The sequence below is a fragment of the Salvelinus fontinalis genome, chromosome 9, assembly GCF_029448725.1.
Source record: "Salvelinus fontinalis isolate EN_2023a chromosome 9, ASM2944872v1, whole genome shotgun sequence".
Taxonomy (NCBI): Eukaryota; Metazoa; Chordata; class Actinopteri; order Salmoniformes; family Salmonidae; genus Salvelinus; species Salvelinus fontinalis.
In genome coordinates this window covers 42,334,757-42,352,211 of record NC_074673.1, presented here as the reverse complement: position 1 = coordinate 42,352,211, position 17,455 = coordinate 42,334,757, and the positions used below count along the sequence as shown (strand labels likewise).

Here is a 17,455-nt window from a genome sequence, read left to right as displayed (position 1 = left end):
AAAATGTAAAAATCTAGTTCAGTGTCTACATGTGCATGTACTTGTGCGCTACATGTGTCTGGTTTCAGTTTTGAGCCAGCTGATTGATCATCTGCCTGGAGCATGAGGATCTGCTGGGTGTGAGTTCACTGCCTGCCTCTGGTTTAAACATCTCTCGGGGCGTTAGTATCTATTGTCCCGAAGCAAAATGCTTTCAGTAACTCACACAGTTTTGTTGTGTTGTGGCTGCAGTTACAGTTTGGAGGGCCTGGCTGGAGAGGAGGATGCTGGGAAGGCTTCCGCCAACGTGGGGAGCGCTGGACGTGTGACCCGCCTGGACAGTGAGGAGAGAGGCTCGCTTCTGTCCCTGACAGAGGAGCAGGAGTCAGACCTTGGCGACTACTGCAGCAGCCTCGACAGCCAGGTATGTGTCCAGGCTTATCTTTACCATATGGGTCCTGTGTCTTGCTTGCGCAAAGGCTTGCGCAATCGCCGAATCTTTGTAACTTCCCGTGTAGAGTGACTCTCTGTATGCACAGTAGTTGAGTGATTCGTGTTTTATTTGATTGCAGACAGCTCACTGATCACACTCTCTCTCCTCTATTTCAGTTATCAGGGAGAGTTATGCCTGTGAGACGTCCCCTCATACCTCACCAAGTGCTCACCAAGTCGGTGTCCATGCTGGCCATCAGTCACAGAGACCTGGACGGTGAGGCTCACTCTAACACGTTAACACTTTCTCTGGGTTCCCCTCTACAGCACACGTGTCAAACTCATTCCACGGAGGGCCGGGTGTATGCGAGTTTTTCGCTCCACCCTTGTACTTAAGGTCACTGATTAGTAAGGAACTCCCCTCACCTTGTACTGCAGTGGGCTACATCAGTGTCACGCCCAGTGTTTCTTGGTAGTCTTAAAGAAATCTACTTAACTTCTCTGGGATAAGTGGGACGGTAGCGTCCCACTTGGCCAAAATCCAGAAAAAATGTAGCGCTATACTATAAAAATCAATCTTTCATGAAATCACACATGAAAGACACCAAATTAAAGCTACACATGTTCTGATTTCAAAAAGGATTTACCTGGAAAGCACACCAAGCAATTATGTTAGCTAAGTACATAGCCATAGAAAAACACAGCCATTTTCCCAGCAAAAGATAGTAGTCACAAAAACAGAAATAGAGATAAAATTAATCACTAACCTTTGATGATCTTCATCAGACGACACTCATAGGACATCATGTTACACAATACATTTATGTTTTGTTCGATAATGTGCATATTTATATCCACAAATCTCGGTTTACATTGGCGCCATGTCAAATAACAGAAATACTCATCATAAACTTTGATGAAAGATACATGTTTTACACAGAATTAAAGATACACTTGTTCTTAATGCAACCGCTGTCAGATTTAAAAAAAAACTTTACGTAAAAAGCACACCATGCAATAATCTGAGATGGCGCTCAGATTTAACAACATTTCTCCGCCATGTTGGAGTCAACAGAAAAACTAAATTACATCATAAATATTCCCTTACCTTTTGATTATGTTCATCAGAATGCACTCCCAGGAGTCCTAGTTCCACAATAAATCGTTGTTTTGTTCGATAATGTCCATTACTTATGTCCAAGTAGCTACTTTTGCTTGCATGTGTAGTACACGTGTCCAAACGCTCGCGCAGGTGCAGGCAAACGTCGGTCGAAAACTTCAGAAAGTTATATTACAAGTCGAATAAACTGGTCAAACTAAGTAGAGAATCAATCTTCAGGATGTTGTTATAATATATATCCAATAACGTTCCAACCGGAGAATTCCTTAATGTCTGTATAAATAATGGAACGCAAGGCGATATCATGAGGAAAGCGCGTGAGCAAGAACTGGCAATCTGCCAGACCAATGACTGAAACACCTCCCATCCGGCCCCACATCACACTAGAGGCTTCATTCAGCGTTCTACAGACTGTTGACATCTAGTGGAAGGCGTAGGAAGTGCAAACAGATCCATATATTACAGGGAATTGAATAGGCGATGACTTTAACATCGACCAGTCTCAGAATTCTCACTTCCTGTTTGGATTTTTTCTCAGGTTTTTGCCTGCCATATGAGTTCTGTTATACTCACAGACATCATTCAAACAGTTTTAGAAACTTCAGAGTGTTTTCTATCCAATAGTAATAATAATATGCATATATTAGCATCTGGGACAGAGTAGGAGGCAGTTCACTGTGGGCACGCAATTCATCCAAAAGTGAAAATGCTGCCCCCTATATCAAAGAAGTTAAAAACAAAAGTATACACCACACACACATGGTTATGGGCTTAAAATAAGATGTTGAAATGTATTCAATTTTGAGTTTGAATCGCAATATTACACTTTATATACATCACAGAAGACTGAAATATGACAAAACCTTTTGACTTAGAAACACAGGATTTTCAGTGTTAAAAAAAACAAAGTTGATTAGTTATACAATTATGAAAGATATTAATAACGTTCCACTCATGAGGCCAATAGAGGGCGATTTGGTCATTTGACTGCAGGAAAGGGAAACATTTTTAAACCTGCAGACCCTGCCCTCCGTGGAATGAGTTTGACCCCCCTGCACTACAGCCCTCTCTCTGTCTGTGGTGGCATGGTGGCACAAAAGGCCAGGCCTCTATCTTTCCAACAATCAAGTCTCCTGTCATCTGCTGTTTCCAACCTCGTCCTTCAGGTCCATTTTCCCTCTGTACCTCTGCTGTGCATTTTCCAGACAGTTGACAGGAACAGCATCCAATCAGGTGGTTAGTTCACCCCTCTCAATCCCAATCTCCTCTGGGGCTAACAGAGGCTACTGTTACAGCTTCTCCTCACTATCACTGGGGCGGGGATTTCTCCCTTCTCTGGTTTCGCTGTCCCTTTGTGTGGGGTGTCACTCATTCAATCACTTGGAAGGGAATGAGGTCAAGTCTGTGTAGGGCTCACTTGATCACTCGGAAGGCATTGAGGTTCCGCCCAGGTTCTTGTTCTCATTTAACGCGTGATTTGATGTCTTTTGTACCCTTGAACTGGATAGCGAGCGGACGGACTCGACCAAAGAGACGCATCTCCTTCTCCTTCAGCATCCCCAAATCTAGAACATTCTTTTCTATTGGCTCTTCCTCCAGTGATGAGGAGGAGGTTGTGAGTAAGTACTGTACAGCTCCCAGAATGCCCTGAGTGCCCACCTAGCCCCTGGCTGCTTCCTGTGTAGTGTGCCTCTTCTTCTGCCCGTGTCACTAAACGGACGTCACATCCCGCTAAACTCTAAATCCAACCCTAATCTCTGTTTGGTCCCCTCCCCTTAACAGGGTCAATGTCTCTGAAGTTGTAGACAGGTCATTTGGTTTGAGAGAAATTCAACATGTACATAGCTTTGTTTTCAAACAAGTAGGTTCTCATCTGCAGTCACCAAAACTGAACAGGTGATCAAATATGCACTGGTAATGAAAGTCGATTTAGTGAAAATTCAAGCAAAGTGTTTATGAATAGAATAAGGCAATTGCTTCCACATAGACTATTAGTCTTGTAAATTGGGCGAGTCTGACCAGTGCACTAATTGTGTCTGTTGAGTTATTGTGCTCTATGTTATTTTCTGACTATGGCTTCATCTATTTTATGAAAGCAATGCCTACAGCTTAGTTCTGAAAATCTTGGTTACCATGACAAGAACTGAAGAAGAATGAAAGGATTATGCCAAACCATGTCCATGTTTTTCATTTCAGTCTAATTCAAAATAAATTTTAAAAATCCGCCAAGATGTTCACATATTTATTAAATGTTCATGAAACAGTCAAGGACAAGATTGACTCTTTTGTCCTTTTAAGAGCGTTGTATTTATGAACGATTTGTACATTGCTGAAAACCTAGCAACAGCAGCAGACTCAATGAGATCTTTTATAAGAATAAAAACTGCAGCTTCAGAGTAGAAAGCCCTCTGCAGTCCAGTCAGCCATCTGGAATCATCATCATCATTGATTCTGCCCTTATTGAATATCTGCAGGAGACGCCCATGACCCCAGAATCTATTTCCCACTATTGGTATCGAACTGAGACTAAAGAATCAGCTTTCTCCTAGCACAGATTTCCCCAGGTCCCCAAGTAGCCATTTTCCTATTGTATTTGACATGGCTGCCATGCATACTATGTCCCTCCTGTGAGTTTTCCACATATTTCTTCCCTTTTTCTTTCCATCACTTCTATTTATTCCCCCTAGCCTCCATTCTTTGAAATCCACATAAACACATTTCAAAGTGTTCCTTTTGGGCTTCACAGCTGCTAAAAAGGATTGAGTTTCCTTTAGGAAATTTCACTGCTGCTTTCACACTCCTTTGAGCCTCGTAAGAACGGCTTGTATATTATTTTGGGGGCGAACGATAGGAAGAAAATCCCTGGCCGTTACTGGGGGATGACGTTTCAGAGGGCTTTCGCTGCTCTAGCATTTCAGAGCTACATTAAGAGCTGTGAGAGATGTTGCATGGCAGTTTTTGAAAGTGTCTCTGTGTTTGTCACGTGATGTGTGCCTTATTGAGCTTTGCTGGAGGACTGTGTTTGGGCCCTAGTAACTTTCTTTATTACTGTCCGCCCATGACTACTACTGGAAATATATGATGTCTTATGTTCACATTCCTTAGTGTATGTATTTTTTATGTTAATTGGCTAAGTCCTTAACCATATTACCCAGTGTGCAATTCCACATGTAACCCGTCCTACCAAGTACCCACTGGTTCAGTTGGATGTTTGTACAAACGTGTTATGTGATATCACCTTTGCTTGGAAATGTCTTGTAATGATTATGTAATATGTCATTTATACATGTACTGAACCACAATTCTGATAAAAATATGACAAGCCTGTTTCATGGTTATATACTGTAAGTCTATGATTTTATACAGAGGAATTCCAGTCTGTAATTTCAACATGTTATTTTAACATGCTTCCATTGGTCCAGCTCATCACCCCCTCTCTCTATTTCTACCGTAGGATTGGGATCCTACTCCAGCACCTCTGGATCACTAGAGTACAGGTACGACAGAGACTTTCTTTTCAATGGGGCTGTTCTTACAATGTGTACTATGATTGCTATTTCACCAGCAGAACAAGTGTAAATGGCCGTATGTTCAGTGCATTTTTCCTTGTCTGGTTCAGCATCTCTGAGGAGGACCCGGGTCCCCTGCGGAGTTACACTGAGGGGAGACAAGGGACCAAGGTCAGCCGCACTTTCAGTTACCTCAAGAGCAAAATGAGTACTAAGAAGAACAAGGTGAGTCTGTCCATTCAGCATTTCCACCTCTCCTCCTCCTGCTTATCTTCCTTTCCTCCTCTCTTCCTCCTGCTTCTCTTCCTTTCTTCCTCCATTTCCTCCTCTCCTCCTCCTGCTTCTCTTCCTTTCTTCCTCCATTTCCTCCTCTCCTCCTGCTTCTCTTCCTTTCCTCCTCCATTTCCTCCTCTCCTGCTTCTCTTCCTTTCCTCCTCCATTTCCTCCTCTCCTCCTCCTCCTGCTTCTCTTCCTTTCTTCCTCCATTTCCTCCTCTCCTCCTCCTGCTTCTCTTCCTTTCCTCCTCAATTTCCTCCTCTCCTCCTCCTCCTTCTTCTCTTCCTTTCTTCCTCCATTTCCTCCTCTCCTCCTCCTGCTTCTCTTCCTTTCCTCCTCAATGTCCTCCTCTCCTCCTCCTCCTGCTTCTCTTCCTTTCTTCCTCCATTTCCTCCTCTCCTCCTGCTTCTCTTCCTTTCCTCCTCCTCCGACTTAATTTCCTCCTCTCCTCCTCCTGCTTCTCTTCCTTTCCTCCTCCATTTCCTCCTCTCCTCCTGCTTCTCTTCCTTTCCTCCTCCTCCTCCTCCATTTCCTCCTCTCCTCCACTTCCTGCACTAGCAGAGCACAGGGCCTGGCTCAGAATTGTATGTGAGAGGATAAATCAAGTTGTATTGGTTAATTGAATTGAAGAAGCCCCAGTAGTACATTTTCACTCTGACCCTAGCGCTATTGTTCCCTCTTGGTCTTTCTGACGTTAAATCAAATGGATTATTAGGTGTTCAAAGGCTTCTCAATTCATACAGTTCTATGGATACATTTATACAGAGTACATGTATTCAGAAGGGATTTAGAGTATCTTTCTGTTAGTTAAGTGTATCCGTCTGTGAGTTGTGAGTAGCAGAGCGAGGCGCCTGTTCTGCACGCAGTAGGGAAGTCAAACAGGAAACAGAGGCATGCTGTGGTCTTTCTCAAAAAGCCGTCTGTATGGCATCACTGCTTCTGCGAAAACAAACCACTCTCTTAGGTTTAATTCAACAAAACAAAAATCAAAATCAAATGTTTTTATATAGCCCTTCGTACATCAGCTGATATCTCAAAGTGCCGTACAGAAACCCAGCCTAAAACCCCAAACAGCAATCAATGCAGGTGTAGAAGCACGGTGGCTAGGAAAAACTCCCTAGAAAGGCCAAAACCTAGGAAGAAACCTTGAGAGGAACCAGACTATGAGGGGTGGCCAGTCCTCTTCTGGCTGTGCCGGGTGGAGATTATAACAGAACATGGCCAAGATGTTCAAATGTTCATAAATGACCAGCATGGTCAAATAATAAACATCACAGTAGTTGTTCTCCCATGTTTCCTGATAACATTACAGTAAAAAACAGTAACGCCCAGACCATGCATCAGCACAGTTCTCATGTGATTTTATTTCTCTGTGATTGTATCCCCAAAAATATATTTTATTTTCATTAAGACTTGTTCATACTTGAAGTATGTACATTGTACATACTGTAGAAAAATTTGCTGAGATTGCGAGCTAGAGGCCGGAAGCTGCAGTGGGGCGGGTGTGTAACAGAGACGGCAGACTACAGCAGTGCAGAGGCACAGCACAGATCCTCCCTCCACCACCCCCCTCATCCTACACATGGTATCTCACTTCCTCCTGTTGAGCTGATGGCTGGCGTCATGGGAACTCCAGTGTTCTGTCTGTAGAGGCTGTAGCGCCTGTTGTTCTAGACCAGCGAACAAACAGACTGTTACTGTAATGTTGTGTAGACGTCTCCTGGCACACGGTCGCTCCCTGAAGCTGAGGGCTGAGGCAGGACAGGATGAGGTAGGGGATATTGGTCATTTGGGAATTCTGGGAAGAAACTGGTAGTTGTTAGTCACCATAATGTACTTAGTCACTAACTACTGCATGTCGAAGGTGTGCCTCGCACTTTCCCAATGTAACTTTGTACTGTATTTGTTTATCATATCTACTAGTTTATTTCTATGACGTCGAACGGTGTGGAGTCTTCGTTGGCAGCCTGTGACTTGTGTTTTGATGAGAAGTGAAGAAGTGTCTCCAGCCTCGTTGTTTAGAGTTGACTAGTGCCTGGTTCACGGCACAGCGCTCAGACGGGAACACACCATGATACTCTTCTCACCACACATTCTTCCCTCTTTCAGGAGAATTGATTTTAGCATTGTATTTAGGTTGAGTCAGCATCGTAGGATATTGGTTGTTTCCTGTACCCATCAACAATTAGTGTCTCTGTACCATACACCTGATTGTGTGTTTTCTGTCAGCCCGGTGTATTGTCTGTGGTTACATTGATATACTGTAACCTTTTGTCTGAATTAAGTTTCTGTTTGTGAATTAAACTTCTAGATCGGAAATATTAGGAAGGGGTTTTTGACTAGTGGTCAATGATGTCGGCATACTTCCTCAGAATATCTTTGTGCAAGTGACTCATGCATCTTGTCTTTGGCTAACTATTATCCAAGCGTGAGATCTATTTGTAAGACCTTGATTGCTTAACTACCGAAAGCATCACTGTGCTTTGACTCAGATAATTGATGGCGGTTTTTCTTTGTGTCTCTAACCCCTTGCAGGAGAAAGACAAAGATAAGGGTCAGGGTAAGGAGAAAGACACCAAGGAGAAGAAGACCCTGAACGGCCATCTCTTCAGCTCTGTGAACCCAGCCCCCTCCACAACCTGCCACCAGTGCAACAAACCCATCAACACTAAAGAAGCGTTCCTCTGTACCAGTAAGACACCCCCTCCTCTTCTGTAAACCACTTCCTCCTCCTCCTCTTCTTCCTCCTCCTCTGTCACCCAGCCCACGTCAGGTGTTATGAGAGAGCAGATTCCACAGTACACAACTATTCATTTTTGTTCCAGGGTAGGAGACAGTGCTCTAGTTTTATTAACCCCTCAAAACCCCTATTTCTTTACATGGTGTTTATATAGGCCTATGATTGGTGCTGCTCTGGACAATTACTTTGGGTTTCTACCTGTAGGTTTTCAGGGGCCCAAGCTGTGTTTGCAGTCATTGTGTAATGTCTGGTGATGGAACGTCTTACTTTGGTTCGAAGCCATGTGACAAAATGGTGACTACTTACTATATTCAGTTCCCTGAAACGGCCTAGTCAGCTTGTCTAGTTGAGAAAGTCCATACTAAGCAAAACACAGGAAATCCTACATGGCGAGGGTCTGTCTGAGGAGAACTTAAGAGGATGTTGTTTATTTTGGGGCCAACAGAAGTGGACGTATAGAACCTCTCTGTCACGGCAGTATGTACATTCCTCCCACCATCTTTGTATGGACAGCAGCTTGCATTAGAACAGCAGAGTAGCCTACTCCCAAGCCTAGTTCTCAAACTCTTTTGTTTGTTGTCAGTCTGTCTGAAGCGTGATGGACTGGGTGGGTCTGTCCCAGTGAAGAGGGGGTGGGTGGTTAGATGGAACCAGGGACGGGACGGATGTGGCCCCCGGCCCAGCCAGTTCACTCAGTCCCCTCAGTCTTTCACTGAGTTGCATCACCCTGCCCCTGACACAGCTGGGAGACGTCAACTCTGCTCTTACAGCTCGGTTCTGTCTCTCTGCACTTTGTTGTGTGGAGACGAACATCCTGCCTCTCTCTCTCTGTCTGTCTGTCTCTCGGTCTGTCTGTCTGTCTGTCTCACACACACTAGCGGAGGATCTTGCACTGTAAGCCCTAAGTTAGGTTTCCGTGGCACATTTCTTAGAAGTGCCGTAGTTATAGACACGCAGTGTTTCACAGCATTGCGGCCCACATAGGGTTTGACGAGCACAGACCTAGATTTGAAACAAGCCCTTAGTTTTTACAATTGACCTAGTTATTCAGAGGTACCATGATCAGTGACTGATCCTTATCTCTATCTCCTAGCTAGAAAGTCAAATAGGGCTTTGTGGAGAGTGAGGGAGTTTTGTCTGAAATATAAACGAATAGCGTTTATTCTAATGGACACCTGCCTCCTCTCTCTGTTCTCTCAGCTTAACTTTGAGATTCAGTCTGTCAGGATCTGTGTTTGACACACAATCAAAACAACTCCCACAAGCTGGCCACGGAAAAATTGAAGGGCACACACCCTGTTGCACAACACAATCCCCTCTCCCTGTTTAAAACCTCCATCTGGGAGAGCGCAACAGCCTGTTCATTGTGGTCTTCCTTCCCTTCTGTTCCCTCCCTGAAGTGTTGTTGTGTTTGTTGGATGGGCTTGACTGGAGGTGCAGAGGAACTCTTTGAACTCAATGGCCTTTTCATACTCCACATTAATCCCTGATTCTTCTGTTAGTCATTGTGTTGCTTTTATGTGGTTAGATGAGCAGTTTTTTGATGGCGCCTGCATTTTCTCCGCGTTTTCAGATTAGAGTTTCCTGTTTCTATAGTTTAGGGTGGTTCAAAGAAGCAGTGTTGATTTGGTATGAGTCACGTGATGCAGGTGAACGAAGCTGTGTTGATTTGGTATGAGTCACGTGATGCAGGTGAACGAAGCTGTGTTGACTTGGTATGAGTCACGTGATGCAGGTGAACGAAGCTGTGTTGATTTGGTATGAGTCACGTGAAGCAGGTGAACGAAGCTGTGTTAACTTGGTATGAGTCACGTGATGCAGGTAAACGAAGCAGTGTTGATTAGGTATGAGTCACGTGATGCAGGTAAACGAAGCAGTGTTGATTTGGCATGAGTCACGTGATGCAGGTAAACGAAGCAGTGTTGATTTGGTATGAGTCACGTGATGCAGGTGAACGAAGCTGTGTTGATTTGGTATGAGTCACGTGATGCAGGTATAAGGTTGTATTTTTTCTACTTACATTAGAATCACAGTATTCTGTCCTGTGAGATGAGTGGAGGCTTTTTCTGCAGTGTTTGACCGATTGTTCGACCAACTCTTTGTCCTAATGTTGTTTTTCTTCTGATCGTTTCAGACTGCAATGCACAGGTCCATAAGGGCTGCAGAGACAGTCTTCCTGTGTGTGTCCAGGTCAAAATGAAGGTAACGTTTGGTTCTGCTCTGTCTGTCCGCTGTCTACAATGCATCTTCCCTCACATCTACAAAGCGTCTTCACACACAGGAACAGAATGTGCCTGTCCTGTTGGAGCTAGAAACACAAGCATTTCGCTACACCCGCAATAACATCTGCTAAACATGCGCATGTGACCGATACAATTTGATTTGATTTGATCAGTCTCTGTCTAAAGTCTGAATGAATGGGTAACAGGCTTGTTATTGGCATTGATTTAGCGTAATACGTGATACTGCATTCCCCTTGTGTTTTTCAGCAGCAGAAGCAGCAGACCGTGGTAGATTCTGCATCCGTGTCCGGAGTCATGTTGAGAAGTAAATGTAATACATACTTCTCTGTCCACTAATTCCATGTCTGTCATTCTGAGCAAACCTGTGTCTGTCTGTTTCTATCTATGCAAATGTGATCTGGCTGCTGAGGGGAGGACGGCTCACAATAATGGCCGGAATGCGGTTAATGGAATGGTATGAAACGTGTGGTTTTCATGTGTTTGATACCATTCCATTCAGTCCATTTCCCTTCAGCAGCCTCCACTGATTCTCAAGTACTGCATGTATGTATTCTCAAGTACTGCATGTATGTATTCTCAACTACTGCATGTATATTTGTAAGTACAGTACGTTTGTGTCCATGTGCAGTAGGCTGCCTGTGCATTTATGTGCACCCACACCTCTACGAAATATACTATATACTAATTTCTGTGTTTGTGATCAGCCACGTCGGCGGCGTCTCGGGAGCGTCCGTGGTCTGCCATCTCGCCCCCTGACGACCAGGCCATGGTCATGGTGGCGCCGGTGGTGCCTCGCAGGAATACCAGCATCCTCTCCAGCAACCTGTCCAAGAGCATCTCCATCAGCAACATCGCAGGGTGAGACACAACACCACTCAACCAGCAACCAGCTCACCATCACCCCCTTCACATACTCAGCTTGTACATTCTTATGCCGACGCGCTCATCAACACTACTGGACCTGTTGTATCACAAGTGTCGTGTCTAATGCATTGTACCGCAATTGTGCAGCCGGAGTGTGTACGGGACTTATGTTTTCACTCTAATAGCCCCTCCTTCACTAACTCTGTTTCTCTCTCACCCTGTCTGTCTGTCCGTGCAGGCCATTGATGGACGAGATGCCTCTGAAGGGCCTGAAGTACCTCTCCCAGTCCACAGACTCACTACACAAGATCTCCAAGGTCAACGAGTCCACTGAGTCTCTCACCGATGAAGGTGAGTTACCCTGAGAGACCTCAAGTCACAGAGCCTGTATTGTCTAATCATATTCCCCCATCATTGCCTGTATTGTCTAATCATATTCCCCCATCATTGCCTGCATTGTCTAATCATATTCCCCCATCATTGCCTGTATTGTCTAATCATGTTCCCCCATCATTGCCTGTATTGTCTAATCATGTTCCCCCATCATTGCCTGTATTGTCTAATCATGTTCCCCCATCATTGCCTGTATTGTCTAATCATGTTCCCCCATCATTGCCTGTATTGTCTAATCATGTTACCCCATCATTGCCTGTATTGTCTAATCATGTTCCCCCATCATTGCCTGTATTGTCTAATCATATTCCCCCATCATTGCCTGTATTGTCTAATCATGTTCCCCCATCATTGCCTGTATTGTCTAATCATGTTCCCCCATCATTGCCTGTATTGTCTAATCATATTCCCCCATCATTGCCTGTATTGTCTAATCATGTTCCCCCATCATTGCCTGTATTGTCTAATCATATTCCCCCATCATTGCCTGTATTGTCTAATCATGTTCCCCCATCATTGCCTGTATTGTCTAATCATGTTCCCCCATCATTGCCTGTATTGTCTAATCATGTTCCCCCATCATTGCCTGTATTGTCTAATCATGTTCCCCCATCATTGCCTGTATTGTCTAATCATGTTCCCCCATCATTGCCTGTATTGTCTAATCATGTTCCCCCATCATTGCCTGTATTGTCTAATCATGTTCCCCCATCATTGTAGGGCTTGCTTCAAATGAGTGAGCAAATGTAAAACACATTCAACATGTTCAGATTGCCTCCGATGTTTTCAGCTGTTTTATTTCAATGTTTTAATGTATTGTATTGATCCTCGCTCAATAATGAACAGTGTATGTGTAGGAGCGTGCTCGTCTGCTCACGGTGTATACGGTACAGCAAGCCCTCATGCTCCTGTCTGTTGCCGTAGGGACTGAAATGATGGACAGCCAGCTGATGGGGGAGTTTGAGGCGGAGTCTAAGGATCTGGAGGCGGACTCCTGGACCTTCACTGTGGACAAGAAGTATGTGAAGGGGCTCAAGAAGGAGGTGGTCAAGAGACAGGACGTTATCTATGGTAGGAGGACACTGTCGCGCTACCACTCATGTCATTACACTGGGATATACTTGGTTTCGTTCGAGCAATTTATTTGAGATGTTATCATATCATCAGTATTGCGGGTTAGGATATCGGTTACTCAGTACAAACACAATAGTAGGGTGCTGTTTAATGGGAATTCACTTTATAACCCCTCATCTGTAACCATATATCCTTTTTATAACACTATAACCATTCCCCATGCCTCTCTCCAGAGCTGGTCCAGACAGAGATGCACCACGTGCGAACGCTGAGGATCATGTCTGAGGTGTACAGTAAGGGCCTGCAGAAGGAGGTGCAGCTGGATACCCAGGTGGTGGAGCGAGTGTTCCCCATGCTGGACGAGCTCCTGGAACTACACACACACTTCTTCGCACACCTCCTGGAACTCAAGCGGAAATCCTCCATCGAGGGCCGGGACGACGGTAGCTTCCTCATCCGCAAGATAGGAGACGTGCTCGTCTCACAGGTCAGCATGGGGGAGACTCGGGGTTTAGAGAACGTTGTGGAAATGTTGTAGAAATGTTGATTATTAGGCAAATCGGTTTGTTGGTAGTAATCTCACGGGATTTTCTTGTGTGGTGTTCAGTTCTCAGGTCCCAATGCCGACCGCATGAAGAAAGTCTATGGGAAATTCTGCAGCCGCCACAACGAGGCGGTCAACTTCTATAAGGAGCTTCACACCAAAGACAAACGCTTCCAAGCCTTTATCAAGGTATGGTGTCAGCATGATGTTTGTTTACCCATCCTAGTCTCACCATTATAAAGTATGGAAAATAATCCCTCTCTCCACCAGGGGGTGCCAACACTCTGGTGTGATTTCTTTTGTTGTTGTCGCATTTAAACACACATTGACATCTGCTAAAGTCGTCATTAAGACATTGTATGAAGCACTATATGAGTATCTCTATTTTATTTGTTTTTCAGAAAAAGATGAGCAGCACAATCGTCCGAAGACTAGGCATCCCAGAGTGCATCTTGTTAGTGACACAGCGAATAACCAAGTACCCTGTGTTACTACAGAGGATACTGCAGCACACAAAAGGTGAGAGACACCTCCTGTGAGACTTATAACTGTACCTCTACTGAGTACTGTTATATAGTCTTATTCTGTATGCTTTGAATGGCACTTGGTAGCAGAAAGAACCGCGATGGAGATTGTTTGGAAGTCTTGACCTCTGTACAATATGTGTTGAAGTGACATGCTGATCTTTGACATGTGCAGAGAACGAGGAGGACCATGACGATATAACCCAGGCTCTGAGGCTGGTCAAGGAGATTCTAAATGCAGTGGACAGCAAGGTGAACGAACACGACAAGAAGAAACGGTTAAAAGAGGTGTATAGTCGTACGGACAGTAAGTCCATTCAGAGGATGAAGAGCGGCCAGATGTTTGCACGGGAGGACCTGGTGCGAGGCCGGCGGCTGCTGCATGATGGACCGCTGCAGCTCAAGAACTCTGCAGGCAGGCTAAAGGGTACGGCACCAGCCTCATTTATCACTGCCTCACTCTCTTTCTTGCTCTCTCCTGTCTATCCTCTCAATCTGTTTCTCCATCTCCTCTCATTCGCATCCTCTCCTCTCTCCCCCTTTATATTTCTATATTTTTCCTGCCCTTCTCTCCCTCTCTTTCTCTCTCTATTTCCCCTCCATCTCCCCCCTTCTCTCCTCCACTGATCCTGACTGTTATTTTCCACAGATGTCCAGGCCATGCTGCTGTCTGACGTGTTTGTGTTCCTCCAGGAGAAAGACCAGAAATATGTCTTTGCCTCACTGGTATGTTATGTTTTGTTATTCCCAGCACATTGTTCCCTATGATGCCACACTGTAGTATTCCTACCTCTAAGAATTCATTAAAAAAACATGTATTTTTTTTCAATACAGAGCTATCAAGTATTAGTTTACTGCAAGATTAGCTTGCTCTGCTGTTACAATACAGGTATATCTATGTTTTTCCACCTAAATTGTGTAAGGCTGTTGTATGGTAGATTTTCATTACAACATTACGTTTTAATGAACCAGTGGCATTGGCATAGTTACACTCTTGGCAGAATTTTGCTATCCTGCAGTTTTTTTAATCATTCAGTGGAGATTGGAGTTTTCATTCAGTTCCCTTTTCCTTGGGCTAAACATTGCATTTCCCCAAAGTATCTTCCATAGAAACCTCCCACTGGTCTATACATCCTTCAATAGAAATCTGGTCTAAACATCCTTTCACCTCCTTCCCGCCTCTCCCTCCATTCCTCCCTCTGTCTTTCCCCTCCACCCCTCTCTCTCTTCCCGCCTCTCCCTCCATTCCTCCCTCTGTCTTTCCCCTCCACCCCCTCTCTCTCTTCCCGCCTCTCCCTCCATTCCTCCCTCTGTCTTTCCCCTCCACCCCCTCTCTCTCTTCCCACCTCTCCCTCCATTCCTCCCTCTGTCTTTCCCCTCCACCCCCTCTCTCTCTTCCCACCTCTCCCTCCATTCCTCCCTCTGTCTTTCCCCTCCACCCCCTCTCTCTCTTCCCACCTCTCCCTCCATTCCTCCCTCTGTCTTTCCCCTCCACCCCCTCTCTCCCGTCCCTCAGGACCAGCGGTCCACGGTGATCTCCCTGCAGAAGCTGATTGTGCGGGAGGTGGCTAATGAGGAGAGGGGTCTCTTCCTGATCACAGCGGGGATAGAGAAGCCAGAGATGGTGGAGGTATTGGCCAGCACCAAGGAGGAACGCAACACCTGGATGCAGCTCATACAGGACGCCATGCACTCCATGTGAGTCAGTTAGACAGGAACACACATAGATATAGAAATACTTGAATGGGAGAAGCCCCTCAGACCACAGCAATTCTATTATTTTTGAATATGTCATTCTATGTATATGGGAACACACACATTGTATATTCACAGATACAGTATAGAGCATATTAGCTTGACATTACATTTACGTTGACATTTTAGTCATTTAGCAGATGCTCTTATCCAGAGTGAATTACAGTTAGTGCATTCATCTTAAGATAGCTAGGTGGCAGAACCACATATCACAGTCATTGTAAGTACATTTCTCCTCAATAAAGAAACTATCAGCAAAGTCAGTGCTAGTAGGGAAAAAAGTAAAGACGTGAGTGTTAGTTCACAAAAAATGAGTTTTTTTAAATCGTTTTTCCCCCATGCAGTGTAAATGGTTTGATTGATAACTGTGTATGTGAACAGAGAGAAGGATGACGATGAGGGAATCCCCAGTGAGACAGAGGAAGACAAGAGACTGCTGGAGACCAAAGCGCGGGAGATGAGAGGTAAAACCTGTTCTCTTTTGTTCTGCTAACCATTTGTCCCAAAGCGGTGGTCGGTGGTGTGAAAGATGGGTAATAACCACACAACACTCTCTGTCTGTTCCTCTCAGAGCTGCTGAGGAAGAAGGACGAGCAGATCGTGTGTCTGTTGGAGGAGAAGGTGAAGGTGTTCAGGGACATGTGTGAGGGAGGCAGCGGCTCGGCGGAGACCAGCCCAGCCCAGTCCATCAGGGCCAAGATGCTGTTCAGAGCCACCCCAGACTACGTCACCAAGGGAGAGCCCATCATGAAGGATGCCCTGAGGGAAGGTGAGTCAAGAGTGGACGGTCGGCGGCCCAGAGACCACACACACACAACACAGGTGACCCTTTATCCAATCATTGGTGACCTATTGAATTACTTGGTCACATGGCCCAACCAGTGATTTCCCCCTGAAGACACACAGAACCAATCAGAAGTAATCAGGGAATTACCTGAAAATCCCCTTTATATAATATAATGCCAGTAGCAGCTGAAAGACCAGGGCAGAGAGATTACAGAATACTGCTGAAAACACGTTTTTGACCTAAGTCAGAGTGATATATGGTTACTTGTCATAGTTATTTATATCCTTGTTTTTCCTCTGTAGACAGGGATGGAATCAATGCATAAGTGTAATCTGATTCAGCTGTGTAGAAAGAAAACAAATGGATTGCTTTAATGCTGCAGGTTGAGTAATGGGCCAGATATTGATATTTTCCTCCTTTTCTCCTCCCTTAGTAACCCAGTTTATGTAGGTCTGACCGGGTTGCTTCAGCTGATAGAGTAGTGTGTGTAGTAGTCTTTACTGAAATCGTACAGTACGATGTGTGTGCGTGTGTATGTGTGTGCTTACATGTAAACAGGCAATGGTCACGATGCCTGGCAAATAGCAATGATAAACAACACACAACTGTGAATGATTTTATGTCATGGCACTGCAAGAATACAGCACCAGAGTAGAGGTCTGCGCTGGACTGATTTCTTCATCCCGCACCCGCCGCACCCACAGCTTTTCATACCGCACCCGCCCGCTCCCTCCTGCTGGCTGTCCAACTCCCATCCGCTCCCGCAAGAACTTGTCGCACCAGATCTCGTGTACTGTACGGCTACTGAACTTGAAGCAGCAAGACTGATAAGGGCGGGACACTTGCGCTTTGTCTTGAGCTACGTTTTGCATATTTGGATATAGCCTACCGATTTGCAGACAAAGACAAATAAACGAGTAACCAATATTTATTGAAAAGGCTCAATGCTCAATTCACCATGGTAGCCCATATGCATGCTTTGCGCACAGCTCCTCCTGGGCAGTTCTTGTCTATTAATGTTCTGTATTAGTTCATGTTTTCTGTGAACCCCAGGAGGAGTAGCTACTGTTTTCGCAACAGCTAATGGTGATCCTAATAAAATACCAAAATACACTCAAGAAAAACTCAAATTGCTGAAATAAGTCAATGAAATCAATGATGAGAGAATAATCAGATGAACTGATTTCCTCATATTTCAGATGAACAACCTACTAC

At 44.9% G+C, this 17,455-nt stretch overlaps 1 protein-coding gene across 6 annotated transcripts in view; it reads left to right on the top strand.

Annotated features, from left to right (window-relative positions):
- The window catches only part of LOC129862634 (A-kinase anchor protein 13-like), a 98,064-nt gene that overhangs the window by 76,958 nt on the left and 3,651 nt on the right, over positions 1 to 17,455 (top strand). For 3 of the 6 annotated variants that reach the window (XM_055934483.1, XM_055934479.1, XM_055934477.1), the window contains 18 exons: positions 232 to 403; positions 589 to 688; positions 4,986 to 5,028; positions 5,151 to 5,265; positions 7,852 to 8,008; positions 10,191 to 10,258; positions 10,546 to 10,609; positions 11,004 to 11,157; positions 11,402 to 11,514; positions 12,481 to 12,627; positions 12,864 to 13,117; positions 13,238 to 13,363; positions 13,576 to 13,693; positions 13,874 to 14,125; positions 14,348 to 14,424; positions 15,215 to 15,396; positions 15,835 to 15,917; positions 16,025 to 16,222. In XM_055934483.1, coding sequence (XP_055790458.1) covers positions 232 to 403; positions 589 to 688; positions 4,986 to 5,028; positions 5,151 to 5,265; positions 7,852 to 8,008; positions 10,191 to 10,258; positions 10,546 to 10,609; positions 11,004 to 11,157; positions 11,402 to 11,514; positions 12,481 to 12,627; positions 12,864 to 13,117; positions 13,238 to 13,363; positions 13,576 to 13,693; positions 13,874 to 14,125; positions 14,348 to 14,424; positions 15,215 to 15,396; positions 15,835 to 15,917; positions 16,025 to 16,222 — 2,423 coding nt within the window. The remainder of the gene's footprint in view (positions 1 to 231; positions 404 to 588; positions 689 to 4,985; positions 5,029 to 5,150; positions 5,266 to 7,851; positions 8,009 to 10,190; positions 10,259 to 10,545; positions 10,610 to 11,003; positions 11,158 to 11,401; positions 11,515 to 12,480; positions 12,628 to 12,863; positions 13,118 to 13,237; positions 13,364 to 13,575; positions 13,694 to 13,873; positions 14,126 to 14,347; positions 14,425 to 15,214; positions 15,397 to 15,834; positions 15,918 to 16,024; positions 16,223 to 17,455) is intronic. The other 3 variants (XM_055934481.1, XM_055934478.1, XM_055934480.1) reach the window with 3 other exon arrangements.